This window comes from Nelumbo lutea, chromosome 8 (genome assembly GCF_056320005.1).
Source record: "Nelumbo lutea isolate HS-2025 chromosome 8, American lotus-T2T, whole genome shotgun sequence".
NCBI lineage: Eukaryota > Viridiplantae > Streptophyta > Magnoliopsida > Proteales > Nelumbonaceae > Nelumbo > Nelumbo lutea.
The window spans coordinates 13,960,241-13,974,473 of record NC_142691.1 but is presented as its reverse complement, the minus strand read 5'-3'; the positions used below and the strand labels follow the sequence as shown (position 1 = coordinate 13,974,473).

Here is a 14,233-nt window from a genome sequence, read left to right as displayed (position 1 = left end):
TGGAACTGAGCTTGCATAAAAGAGTTCGGATTCGAGAAGCGTGAACTCATATAAGAGCAAGAAGAATAAGATTGGAGGAAGATGAATAAGGAGAGGAAGAAGAGTAATGGGAAGAAGAAAAAGAAGAAGAAGATTGACCACTTACCGCCGGACCGCCGCTAGTGGATTTTGCATCCACGAATGCCGGTGGGATGTGGATGTTTTCGAGTTAAGGCTCGGTGGAGGAAAGGAATGAGTTCAAATGAAATCCTTTAGTGGTTTGATGTATTTTTTGTCCTTTTGTGTTCGGTTCAATCGGACTCCGGTTACTAACGATAGAAAGCCTGTTAACTAAAGCCAAAACTCAAAATGTTAATGCGTAACTCCTTATTGGTGGGTTCATGCGTCCAATGTACCCATGGGTGCACAGAACACAAACTGTCCGATGGCCCCTCATTGAATTCAGCATAGTCATTATTTTCATCGTGGCAAAAGCCTATTGTTTCCACAGATAAAAGTAAATTTTGATGGAACTTCAGCTAGCGCAATGTTGTGGAGGAATTAGGGTTTCTATTAGAGATCATTACTGGTCGAGTTGTTAAATGTCTGTTTAGTGAATAGTGATCCAGTTGTGCTAGAGGCCCGAGCAGCTCTTGCTACATGGCGGGGGCGTCCTCATTCAGACTAGAGGGAGATTCTCAGATGTGCACATTTGGTCTATCATCCATCTCTCGTTAGTTGTAATTCTTAGGGGGCATTCTTTTTCTGGATTTTGAGAGGAGGGAAAGTTGCTCAATGAGATTTTGATTCCCACTGGTCAAGAATTCCATGTTCTTTTTTCATATTTAGGTAGGAATCAGAAAAAGTTTATTTTCCTAGGTATCCATCTCCTAGGTGGGTAAATAACTTTTGCACCTTAGGAGAAAGTTGTCAAACACTTGAATGAGATAAAATTGCCCATTGTAATAATGGATTTTTATGGCTAAAATGGATGTTGTCTTATTTGCATGGAAAATAAAAAGAATATGGGTAAACGCACTTACCCAGGTAAGTGTTTTTAAGGTAAATGCATTTACCCGGGTAAGTAACTTACCAAAAAGCAAACGAGGCCTTAGTGTCTTTTAACTCGATATATGGTGAATTTGTTGTCTTCTGACAAAAAAAAAAAAGGTTTGAATAGTCTTTGTATATTTTATACTATAGAGTTTATGGGTTAATAGTTAATCCAGAGAATTTAATGCAATTAATGCTAGTAGAGAGAGAATCAAGGGATTCTAATGGTGGGTTAATGAGAGGATGGAGAATAGATGTTAATGATAAAAACAAATTTGAATTTGAGGCTTGGTTTGGAAAGAGTACAAATACAAATGAAAGGTCAATAATGAGTTGATGAAAAATAATAGCAATTGTAATGTGAAAAAAAACTGAAATTGGATATGGAAAAAAAAATCTATAGTATGAAAACAACATTTCAGCCGTTCAATTTGTGCCACACTCAATCGAGCGGTGGCTTAGTTGGCACGTAATTGGGTAAGCCCCAGACGAGATGTGGTTTCAAGCCCCGTTACTAATGATTCCAAAAGTGCTGTACCATGCCATGGAAATTGAATTAGGGCCCTATGGAGTCAAAGGCCAGTAATCAATAAAAAAAAAAAAAAAACTAGTATCACACGCCATCAACCCTCAACACTTAAAAGTTGGCTTAAACACCCATTTATGAAGCATTATGGATTAATTCATATCCAATGAAACTATGCCAAAGTTGACTATATTCATTTTTTATGCATGCAGAAGAACAAGAGAGAGAAAATGCTGAAGTGGTGCCTATGTGGTATTGTTAATAAACGTTTATTGAATAAACATAAACGGAACCAAACACCCTCGAAAAATGAGCATACAATCCAACTTTTGTCAAATGTCGATCAACATGAACTATTTTTTTTTCTTTTCTTTTGAGAAGGAAAGGTGAAAAGTTTGTTAACAAACGGGGTGTTTGGTAGGTGGTGTTTTGTTTTTCCTACGTTTTGGTTTGATCAATACAAATCTGTAAAAGATGTATTGCCGTATCATATATGAACATCATGTACAAGAAACATCACATATAATGTTTTAGATAAAAATAACAATTTATATTGAGAACTCAAAATACTTTCGATAAGAAAATTTTTATCATACAAATTTGTATTGATCGACTTAAATTTTAAAATGCAAAGACAATACAACCAAACACCCCAAGAGAAAAGAGGACTTACAAAGGTGGCTATTGCCTATTGCAACATTCTTTTTGGAGGATAATATACCGGGAGCTTTTTTGATGTACAGTGCAGCAACATTTATCCCGACCAGTTTAATCTGAACAGTCTAGACTTGATAGTCTCGATTATATTGAAAATATACTTATTTGTTTAAATAATAATTTAAAATTTAAATTTTAATAACATAATCTTAATAACAATGGTAAAAAATATTAAATTATTTTGTGTTAATAAATTAAATAATATTATCTTATTTATTTATTTATCAAATTTATCATTTAAGTTTAAACTATGATACAAATTATAAGAAAAGTAAAAAAATATTATATATACTTAATAAAATAATTGATTATATGTTTTAATCAATTTGAGACAAGCAAAAATTAGAACAAATTCAATTATTAATTAAAACAAAATCGTAGAACCAGAACCATTATAATCACTTCAAATGGTTCAGGTCCATGGGTCGACCCGACTCATTGACGACCCTACTGAATTTGAATATACACATCGATTTTACAGGCTTGTTTGGTTGCAGATGAATTTTAATCATCCAGACAAGGGTCTGTGCCTTGCGTGGACCGTTTAATGTTTATCCTACGCTGACCTAAGACAACCGCAAAAACTCTTGTTGATTGTCTCGAGTCTCCACTAAGTCAATTGGAGGTAGTAACCCTAGTGTAGTAATAAAACAGGTGCTTTATACATTATTCTATTAAATATAGCGTATATACTCCGTATATCACGGTGTAAGCAAACTCCCGCCCGGATTTAAGAGTTGGCGCTCTCTCTCTCTCTCTCTCTCTCTTCATTTCACTTGTATCTCCTGAGTAAGAGAGGGGAAAAAAAGAAAAAAAAAGGAACTCATTTTTTTTTAGAGACTTCAGTCGGTTTCAGGCAACGAGAGAGAGAAGATGCAGAGAGGGCTCCAGGATAAGGATAGGGTTTCGAATCATGGATTCGCCTGAAAACGACCGGATCGTCACTACATCATCATCATCTCCCCCCGTTCAAGTATTCTTTTTTCTCCTGTCAGCAGTTAATCGGTTATTTTTTATTTAAATATTTCAGTCCTTTTGTCCTTTCCTGGTTCTTTGCTGATTGGTGTTTTGCTTAATCTGCAGCAGCGGTTGCCATTTAGTCCTGCATTTTATTGTTTGATGCTTTTTTTTTTTTCAGTTTTTATTTGGTCCATTTGTTTTTCAACAAGCGTGGGAGTTAGTTGCTTGTTCATGCTCTAATGCTCTGAGTTTGAGGCTTTGTTCTGGACCTTTTGTTGGGACATGATGTCTAGGGTTCTGATCCTTGTCATTGTAGCATCTGGTGGTTCCTTTTTGGTTTGGGGGTTGAGGAGTGAAGTAGATTTGAAAGACGGTTCTACTGATTTTGAAAGGGAAGTTTTTTGTTGGGTACCAGGTAGTTGTGAGATCGAGTTGTTACCGAGTAATTTTGGTTGGAAATAAGATCGTTGTTTGGATTTTTCATGAAGTTACTCTCTGATTTCAATTGTTCTTTATATTTTGTTAATCATTTAATGGTTTCCACTTTCAACTCTTATTTCTATTTGCATCTTTGTCCATTGAGTCTTGGTGAGGGTTTATAGATTTGCAATTGCTTAGAGAATGACAATCTTACGGTAGAAAGCTGAATGGAGAAAAGCTCAACATATAATCACTTTCTGATTTTTTTTGGTCTTCCCCCCTTGGGTGAACAAGGCACCAACCTCTGAAGATATTGAGCATTAAATTAGTTTGACATCTTTATTGGGTCATTGCTCTCTGGATTAACTTATCATGGACTGTGCATTTCTGAAATTGACAAAATATTCTCTGAATTGGCCTTTTTTGCACACATAGCATTCTAAAGTATGTTTTTTTTTTGTGTATATGTATTTTTTTTTCTATTATAGGATTCTCCCTTCTTCAATTACCTTAGCAATCTGTCACCTATAAAGACAGTCAAGACCGTACGTGTTGCACAAGGGTTTTCAGAGATTAATTTTTCTGCTCCAGCACCTGTTTTTACCTCACCTCGCATCAATACTAAGCGTGAAGCAAGCTTCCTGAAGAGGTATTGGATGTTCCTAATTTAATAGGGCATTTGCTAATAAAAAACATTATAGGCATTTCCTAATTTAATAGGGCAAGCTTCTTTGGGACTCCCTCATTCCTTCATTTTACCTGTTCTGTTTCTATAATTTGAATAGTTCATTACTACAATATAAAAAAAGTTGGTCATATGGAAATCCTGGTTATATTTCAGGCCCCAATATTTTCACTCATCAAATACAGAGTTTTCTCAGAATGATGATAGAGTCAAGATGCTTATAGCAAGTTCAGATGTGTCTGGACCATCTATTACTGAACCAATGGTTGGTATAAGCAATAATATTCAGAAAAAATGTGATAGCAATGACTCTCCACAGGTTCATTCATGCAGTCCTTCAGGGTACATTGATGAATATCTGGCTGATCCTGTGGATGCGGATTCTCCAAATTCAGCTGATTCACATTTGAAACAATCTAATGATACACCTCAACAAATACAAAATCAATGTACCAGCTCAGAAGAAACTGTTGTAAAGTCTGACATTGAGATTGATGCCAAGAAAGATACAGATTCTAGAGCTTTGGCATGTGAGACCTCTTTAGAGAAAAGTGAAAGGAACTATCTAGGGAGGTCATTGTTGCCTATTAAATTAGTTGAAACCAAAGACAAACAAAAAGATGCTGAAAGGTTGTCCAATGAGTCTCCATGTTTATTGTCCGAGCAAGTCAATGATTTTGTTGAATCAGATTTGTCTCCTGAACTTGCTTCTGCTACAAAGAACGATGAAAACTTAGTGGACCAGGTTTCTACAGAATCTACCTTCATAAAATCAAAGAAAACGGAGCATGAAACTGTGGGTCTTGAGTCTCTTGACAATGAAAGGTCTACTTTGTCCATAAGTGTTTGTCACAATAAATCTCAAAAAGTTAAGCTGCAGAATACGGAGGTGAGGAAACAGGATAAATGGGATTGTACTACTGAGGTGCTGAATGAATCATTGCATATTGCTCAGGCAGATGAAGATCATGATAAGAACTCAGGAGTAATATCAAGGAGATCTTTTGAGAAAAAGATGCCACAAGATCTTGAGGTAGAAATAACATGCCTCTTAATTTGTTTCTTCTTCTTCTTCTTTAAATGAGGTAACATCATAATCTCATTTTAATTATAAGGAAAAAAAGTTTGAACCAAATAGTTGTTTCACATGGTTTACTCAGGAAGATGTCACAACAATTACTGTTTCTATGTGGCTTAATCTAAGTTTAAACTACAAATCTACAATTATGCAAGTATGTTGGTAAAAGTTACAGAAGTTGTTGCCTAGTCTTCTGTTGACTTATCTTTTATTTTTGTTTAAGGGTTTTAGGTGTTCTCATGGTTTTGGATATTAGAAGTTGGACTAAACTCAACTTCTCTAGAGTTAACCATGGCCTTCCCGATTTTTTTTTGGGGCGGGGGGGATTCTAGAGCCAACTACTTGCGGTTATGTCCAGTCAATACTGAAGTTGATATTTGTGGTTACCTAGGAAACTTGATTTTTTGTTGTTGTAAATTAGAACTGGAAAATAATTGAGATTAAGGCTGAGTTGTACATCAGAACTGGGATTTTATTTTTGTTTGGTAAATCAGAACCAGGACCTGACTTGAAAGAAAGCTAGTAGATTTCTGTCTTACTGCAATTTAGAAAAGAAAGGAAAGAAAAGAACTAGGCTTCGAATAGAAGAAGGGAAGAGGGAGAGAAGGGAAGAGAAGAGAGGAGAAAGGGGTTTGGTTGATAATTCTGCTGCCCCATAAATTTCATTATATAGTTTAGTTTCTTTACAAGAATAGGAGAAAAAAAAGATAAATTCTAGTCCTATAAAGAATAAAACAAATCATAACATAGGATAAGGCCAGCCGACCCAGCTTAAAAGGATTAAAATAACTAAGTGTGGGTATGGAACCACACACACTAGAGCCTAAGTGTGGGTATGGAACCTCACACTCGTGGCTATTAACTATTTCTACACTCCCCCTCAAGATGGGGGGGGTTCAATCACGGCCCTCGAGGCAAGCCAAACAAATCCATGTTAGGGTCCTAAATTCTTAATTCTCACCTAAAGAATAATGAATTTATAACTTTAATTGCCTTTTAAGAGGATATTTTATTAGAATGAATGAATGAACAACATTAGCCAAATGCATCCAAACTCAAGCTTGATTCCATGATTCCATCTTCTCTACTTGTGTTTCCAATTGAGATGAGGGTGACTAAAAATTAGAAATTGAATAAAAAAGCTTTGGGATTTTGACTAGGTGCCAAATTACCTCCACCGACCACTGACATCATAGGAACCACCGCTAGGTGTCCTTGTGATGATTGCACCATAGTTTGGAGTCTTTGGACCCAAACGCCACCCCTTTCACCCAATGTCGAAGCAACTCTCATTGGTCTCCTCTGTCTCCTCTGGTGATGGTGGCACTTAGTCTTTCTCTTAGAGCATTAGTGGGCCTTTGGCACCCCTGGAGTATTAATCACTCTTTGATTAATGTCGAGTGATGTGGTCACCATCCTATCTAGCCTCAAACAGAATGACAACTAGTTCTCTGTTCTGAACAACCATTGGCATAGGTGCTCACGGTTTTTGCAGTTTCCCAAACTGAAACAGAACCAGTACCACTGGTTGACCAGTTTCTGCTTTTGACTAGTTCAATTTTTCGGTTTTTTGATTTTTTATATTTATATCATATATATATTTATATATAATATGTGGCATATATATTATATATAACATAAAAAGATATACTGGTTGGTTTGGTTAACTGCATTTTTGGTTGTTTTTTTTTTTTGGTTTTTTATGAGCACCCCTAGTCATGGGTGCTGGAGTGCCAACTTCTGGGTTGTCTTCCTTACCCCTGTTAACTTTGCCACTGTTACTCCTCCGATCAAACCGCACTGGATGTAGCAGTGGTCAATGAAAGCCAGGTACGACTTCCTTGAGTCCTGGCCCCCTGCACCGGAACATCATGCTAAGATTTTATTATCAAGCGTTTTGATATTCAAGGGTTTTATATGATATTTATGCATTATTGTTGAAATTGTAGCATTTAGCTTCTTTAAGGATTCTATGAATTCTTATGATATTTACCATTATTTGCTTATTTTAACTTCTTGGGGATGGATGGGGCTGTGGTAATTGATTTACTCATGCTAGTTAGAGTAAGGGCCAATGGGGTTAAGGCTATCCGTACGGAATGGATGTGAAGCATTTGCTTTCAGAAATTTAATATTACTTCAGAAACCACAGTTCATTTTCTTTTCTGTTTTTAAGGTACTCCATGGTTTCTTCTAGTTTCTTCCTGGGCTATCATCCTTGATAGAAATGCTGTTGGAAAATTGATTTTTTTTTACTGACGGAAGGCTAGATCTCTCTCTCTCTCTCTCTCTCCCCATCCTGAGAGAACAGAAGCAAGCAATTCTGGCATGCTTTTATTATTTTTTAAATTATCAATGCTTTTGAAGATTCCTTGCAGTAGAATAATTGCATCAGTCAATAATGTAGGCTGCCAGTCAAAACCGTGGCACCCGTAGGCGTTGCCTTCAATTTGAGGCAGCTGAGGCTCAAAGGAACATTCTTGGGACCAGCCATAGTTGCAACTCGGAGAACAGTATGGACAATTTGCAGTTACCTGCTATTTTGGAGATTCTGGATTCATCTCATCTCAAATCAAGTGTGACTTCTAGCATGAGGCAACCGGTCAAGTTATCCCAGCCTATAACTTCCAGGTTGTCTTGTTGTGCAGTTGAAAATACAGAAGCCAATGTAGATAAGGTTGATAGATCTGTTCAAAAGAGTGGAAATGCTCTCTTGTCTGTTCCTAGGCCATCTGGTATTGGCTTGCACCTAAATAGCATTGTTAATGCTGCTGCGATGGGCTCTAGTGCAACTGCAAGCATGAAATTCACTGAAAGGGAACATCCTAGCATATTAGAGGCGAAGTCAGAGGCTGTTATTGACCACCACTTACCCGAAGACTCAAAGATGATCTCTCTTGCAACAAATACAGTTGAGAAATTTTCAGCTAATACTTCTGATGATCAACAAGAAAGTCTGGCTATAGTGGTGGTCCCTTCACAGTCCCCACAAATTTTGAAGTCTGGCAGCAATTCACAGAAGTCGAAGGTTGCTGAGCATCACATGACTCCTGATGCAAAAAGGTCTGCCTCAGAGAATGCTGACAGGTTTGAAGAGATAAACCAACTGAGCCCCAAAAAGAAGAGGTAAGTGTAAATGATTGTCCTAAAAGATATGCCTTTGGATTTTTTTGCCTTACTGGAAGCACTATGATGAGCATTGATATCTTCAGGAAGAGGGCATCATACACAATTGAGAAGGAGGGCTGCAAGCGTTGCAATTGTAAGAGGTCAAAATGCTTGAAACTGTAAGTGATATGAGGTTTGGCCATGAGTGCAACTTAACATTCTTGTCATTGCAATTCACGTGCAATTTTCTTCCTTCTGGCAGTTACTGTGAGTGCTTTGCAGCTGGAGTATATTGTGCAGAACCTTGTGCATGCCTAGAGTGTTTCAACAAGCCTGAGTATGAAGACACAGTTCTTGGGACCCGACAACAGATTGAATCCCGCAACCCACTTGCATTCGCTCCAAAGATTGTACGGCATGTGACTGAATCTCCAGCAAACACTGGGGTAACAATTCTCTATTTCTCTAAATCAATGGGAATATTGTTCTTTTGCATTGTTGAAATAGACACTTCATAGTCATGTTTCTGCAGGAAGACGGTAACAGGATGACGCCATCTTCTGCCAGGCACAAAAGAGGATGTAACTGCAAGAAATCAATGTGTCTAAAAAAGTATTGTGAGTGCTATCAGGTTTGATTCTCTCGCTCTCTCTAATCTCATGTATTGCTATGCATGCTTTGAACTTCTTCTGATTGGACACATCCTTCTCCTTGACAATAAAAGGCTGGTGTTGGATGCTCTGATGGATGCCGATGTGAGGGGTGCAAAAATGTTTTTGGTGTGAAGGAAGGTAAGTATTTTTTTATTAGAAAGTTATTGTTAGATTGATCTATGTTTTTTCACTAATATAACAATGTTTAATCACTGTTCATGCTATAATGAAATCTTTTCCTGGTAAAGTGAAGAATAGGATGAATATTTCTGGAGGAGCAAACTGGGATGCAAATATTATGTATTGTTTCCTGTAGCCGGTTATTTTAGGTAGTATAGCTTGGGAAAACAGCATTCCATTTATTAGGGATGCAAACAGATTGGATTGGATTCAAATCAGGGTATATCCGGGATCTGATCTGATGCACACATCAAAGATCCGCTCGGATCCCATAAATGGTGATTGAATTCGAATACGAATCCGTTAAGGGTGCCAGATATTCGAATATGATCCGGTTTGATTCAAATTATGAAAAATTTGACAAAATTTTCAAAGAAAAAACATAAAAGTTTATATAAAGAAAAAAGTATAAGTATTTTTTTCAACTATTTTCATTATATATTAATATATACATGCCTTTTTATACAAAAATTACAAAAAATGCAATATAAACATATTTATAAATAAATGTGTTAATAAATATATTAGTATATACATGCCTTTTTATAAGTAAATATGTTTATAAATATATAATATATAGGCCAGTTCAGATCAGACTGGGTGATCTGAATCCGATCCGTTTGTGCCCCTACCAATTTTGTTTTGAGACAAAAAAACTTCCAAACAGATGCCATAGTTGGTAGTGAATGACTATATTATTAGTTCATACAATTTGTTGATAATCATTATTGAAATCAAGGCCCGAGTCTCACATGTTAGTGCATATACAGAAACATACTTTGTCTCACTGTTATTCTCCAAAGTTAAATTAGTACTTTAGAAAAAGTAGATGCAAACTTTACAAAAATCACAAAGATAAATTTTCAACAGAAAAACGATGCCCACCTAAAGCCTCTCCATTGATGCCTTCTTGGAATCTATACCTGTAAAATTAGCAAATGAGTGTAAGGGGGATACCCTTGTACCGTGACAGGTTTGGGCATTACTGGAAAATGTCTCAAAAATGTGCTGGTCACCCTAACAGCTCTTCATGGATTTTGAGTTGTTAAATGATATAGTCATGGGGGGAGTATATCAAAATTGTCATTATGTTTTCTTCATCTTTTTGCAATTTTTTTAGTCTGAAATACTTGATGGTGCTATTTGAGAACAAAGTCATTCTCCATTCCATAGGACAAATTTGTGATTGAAAATGCCAATATTTCAAGTGCACTGGAGAGCAATAAAACACTCTATACCAGCATCCATGGTTCCATATGAAGGCAACTCATCTGCCCAAATATAACGTTGCTGTGGTGGGATATTTGATTTGGACCGTCTTTACATGTATGGTACTATGGTCCAATAATTATTTGCACATAATTCTAAACAGGTGCATTATAACCATTGGTGGTGAAAACTAATTACCATTAATCCTTACCTGCGTAAACATTCTCATCCTCTTTTCTCATTATCTATTGTTCTTGACAATAGAAGCTAACTTGTCTATTTATGTAATTTCCATTTGTTTTCCTGTTTGGTTCGCTGATATTGGTTGAGGTTCAATTTCTTTTTCCTGTGCCATGCACAATGCATGCTATAAAGTAGGTGTCAATTCTAGGAGTTTAACTTTCATGACTTCTTGGTACTATAGCCAAAACCATCAGAAGATGACGAAGCAAGTCAGCCAGGGCCTTGTTTTTTTTTCCACAGCTGAACACTCATTTTGATACAAATTTAAAAAGAAATTGTTACTTTGAAGTGATAGGAAGTGTTTCTTGATGAGCTTAACAAGTAAAAGAATCACGTAAAAGGTTTTTGGGTTACCTGGAAGTAAAGGATTTCCTTCAGGGTTTCTTTAGTTTTTATCTCTTTCTTCTCTGTTACATTAATATTGTACCCATTTCTTCCGGGTGGCTGGTGGCCACCTTAATTTTTTTTATTAAACTATAGAGTACATCCTGCAACAGTATTTTACCTTACCCTGTTCTTTTAAATTTATCCGCATTCTGCAAAGGTACCTTCATTCCATCCAAATAACAATTCAGTAAAAATATGATTGTTTTGGGAGTGAGGGTTGGTTATGGAACTTACCCCTAAAAACCTTTTCATCATCTTATGTTAAATACATGGTTTTGAAAACCAGATCGAAGTGGATGGTTGGACTGGTTGACCTGGGACTGTCCATGGGTCCGGGCCTGGTTTTGGACCCCTAAACCGCCCCAGCCTGGGGTTGGCCTGGCAATTGGACAGTTTGACCCGGGAACCAGTGGCCAAAATGCTTCTGTTTCCGGTCTGGTTTTCAAAACCATGGTTTAAATACCTCAGAATTGTCCTTCAAAAATAGGATTTTACTTACGGAAGAGTATATTTGCAGGTCCCAAGTTGATACCTTGACTCCCACAAATTCACTCTTAAGCATTGGGGGCTGAGTCATGGTGTTGACTCCAAGCCATGACTCCTTCGAGTCCAAGTGATGACTCTTTTCAGTCTTGCCTGAGTCACTTGACTCTTAGTTAATTGAAATTTGTAACTAAATATTGCAATTTATTTAAAATATCTTTCATTGCTGGTTTGCTTGTACTGCGTTTCCTTCTTTCCATTTATCTGTACCAAGAAACTTACTTTTCTTTAGGATATGGTGAAATCACAGAAATGGTATATAAAAGGGCTGGAGAAAGATGGGAGGATACATCTAGTGAGAAGCTGGATAAGGAGACAATACATGATATTTTTGACCCAGAGCAGTTTCATCCACACAACCTCTCACCCCTCACACCATCATTTCAGTACTCAAGGTATGATTTCAGTGGTTGTGAATTTAAATTCCTTGATGGAACATAGATTTGGATTCAGGTCTGAACTTGTTACAATGATCTGATATCATATTGTCATTTTTATTTCTTTCTATATCCAGCCATGGGAAAGATGCATCAAAATCCAGGCTTCCTGCTATAAGATGTCTCCCATCACCAGAATCTGATTCAATTGTTTTATCATCTTATGGAAAGTCCCCGGTATCTCCACTAAAATCAAACAGCAATGAAAGAAGACAAAAAATGAGTGGAGACAATTTCTCAACCTCCTCAGTTTCATCCAATTCCAGAGACTGTACCAAGGTTTCAAGAACCCAACTATGTCATGGAAGTGGCCGTTTGTCAGCAATAGGTTCCCTTCGATGGCGGAGTTCACCCATCACTCCTATTTCTAGGTTAGGTGGCTGTGAGCTACTCCAAGAGTCTGATTCTGATAACAGGCTATTTGACATCCTGGAGGATGACACACCTGATATACTGAAGGACACTCGGACACCCATCAAGGCAGTGAAAGCAAGCTCCCCGAATCAGAAGCGAGTTTCTCCTCCTCACAGTCGCTTGCATGAGTTGAGGTCAAGCTCTTCTCCTGGCTTGAAAAGTGGGCGCAAATTCATATTGCAGGCTGTACCTTCATTTCCTCCTCTTACTCCATATAGTGAACCTAAATGTAGTGGCACTGGAAAGTGAGTTATGCACATGAGATGAGGTAAGCCTAATCATGCTTGTACTTAGATTTGATTACCTTCTTCCAGGGTTAATAGAGGTGCTAACTGATGTTTGCTTGTTGGAGGGTCCTGTAGGTTATTATAGTTTGGGTAGCCAGGCAATGGTTGAACTCAGAATGGCATCATTTACAACAAGGTACTGCAGCATTTCAAACATCAAAGAATGGTAGTAGGACTGGATACCAGCAGCACTTGTAAACCTCCCCATATTTATCAATAGTGCTCTGTGCTTGTTTTATCAGCAAGGAAAATGGCAACTCATGTAGGACTGGATACCAGCAGCACTTTTCTTTTAAATTCTTTAGCTTGTTTCCGTGTTTTTATTTTTTGTGTGTGTGTGTGTGGTTTCTTTCCTTTCTCGCTGTTCCTGTTCTGTTCTTTTTTATTCTATTTGGTGTTTGCTTAATATAAAACATTTCCTTTACTAAAAAGAGGTATACCATCATGGAGATGGATCTCGTGTTGGTATTCCGCACTTCTGCTTTCTTGCCCCCAACGGCCGGAAAGTGATACGAATTTAACTGGCCAATGTTCGTCATAATCCTGGTTGGCTTGGTAGTTGGTTCTTGATTTAGATAAAAAAATTTGTGGTACTGGTAACATGAATGCAGCTAAATCAATATTGAAATGAGAGTAACAGCTTTCGATAGATTAACAAGTTCTAACAAAACATTTTGTGGTACTGACTACTGAGTGGTAACATGAATGCTAGACTGTAGGCTGTAAAATTTACACTGATATTTATAGCTTTACGCCTTTACCGTTCCAGTTTTACAACACTTGGCTGCATTTGGCATTCCTTATGTTGAGGATTTGTCTCCTTTTTGCAGTTAAAAATTCTGTGTTTATAAGGGCATTTTAACACCCAAAAAGGAGACAAGTCCTTTAAATAAGGAATGGCAAATGCAGCCTTAGTGTTGTTTGGCATGACTACGGACTACCTTTCATGACAATGAGCTTAGTAGTTTACCACATCAATGGTTGTGCAGAAATGATCGTAAAACGTGTGCATGACAATGCCCCCCGTCGGATATGGCAAAATGCTAAAGCAAAAACTTCAAATGCTTTGTTCATGACATGTTTCAACCAAACGAGTGCGTTGCATGATTAGGTGTTGGCATTCCTGGTCATGGAGAAAAGTGAGACATGAAAGGTCTGCAAAAATCTTGGTTGCAAACAGAAGCCGTTTGCAGCCCTAATGGAGGGGTCCGAGGGGATCCTCCAAATCCATTCATTATCACTTCAACTTAAAAGCAGGAATCGGTTGTAGGGGTGTCAATTGGACTGGATTTGGTCCAATTCAATCCAGTCCAATGTGAGTTCATTATAAATGGATCAGGTCCAATCCAATCCA

General features: G+C 37.3%; 1 protein-coding gene across 4 annotated transcripts; it reads left to right on the top strand.

Annotated features, from left to right (window-relative positions):
- Positions 1-2,852: 2,852 nt before the first annotated feature.
- On the top strand, positions 2,853-13,192 carry LOC148842858 (uncharacterized). Of its 4 annotated transcripts, none has more exons than XM_088958478.1 (11): positions 2,853-3,248; positions 4,144-4,304; positions 4,497-5,373; positions 7,826-8,544; positions 8,631-8,705; positions 8,789-8,972; positions 9,059-9,157; positions 9,251-9,317; positions 11,992-12,136; positions 12,256-12,860; positions 12,955-13,192. In XM_088958478.1, exons 1-10 carry the CDS (start codon positions 3,189-3,191, stop codon positions 12,839-12,841), a joined length of 2,973 nt encoding a protein of 990 aa, XP_088814604.1. In that variant the 5' UTR covers positions 2,853-3,188; the 3' UTR covers positions 12,842-12,860; positions 12,955-13,192. The 4 variants fall into 4 exon arrangements, with proteins under 4 accessions (XP_088814604.1, XP_088814602.1, XP_088814605.1 ...); XM_088958476.1 differs by having other exon boundaries at positions 2,877-3,248; positions 11,974-12,136; XM_088958479.1 differs by having other exon boundaries at positions 3,033-3,248; positions 12,945-13,192.
- The last annotated feature ends 1,041 nt before the right edge of the window (positions 13,193-14,233 follow it).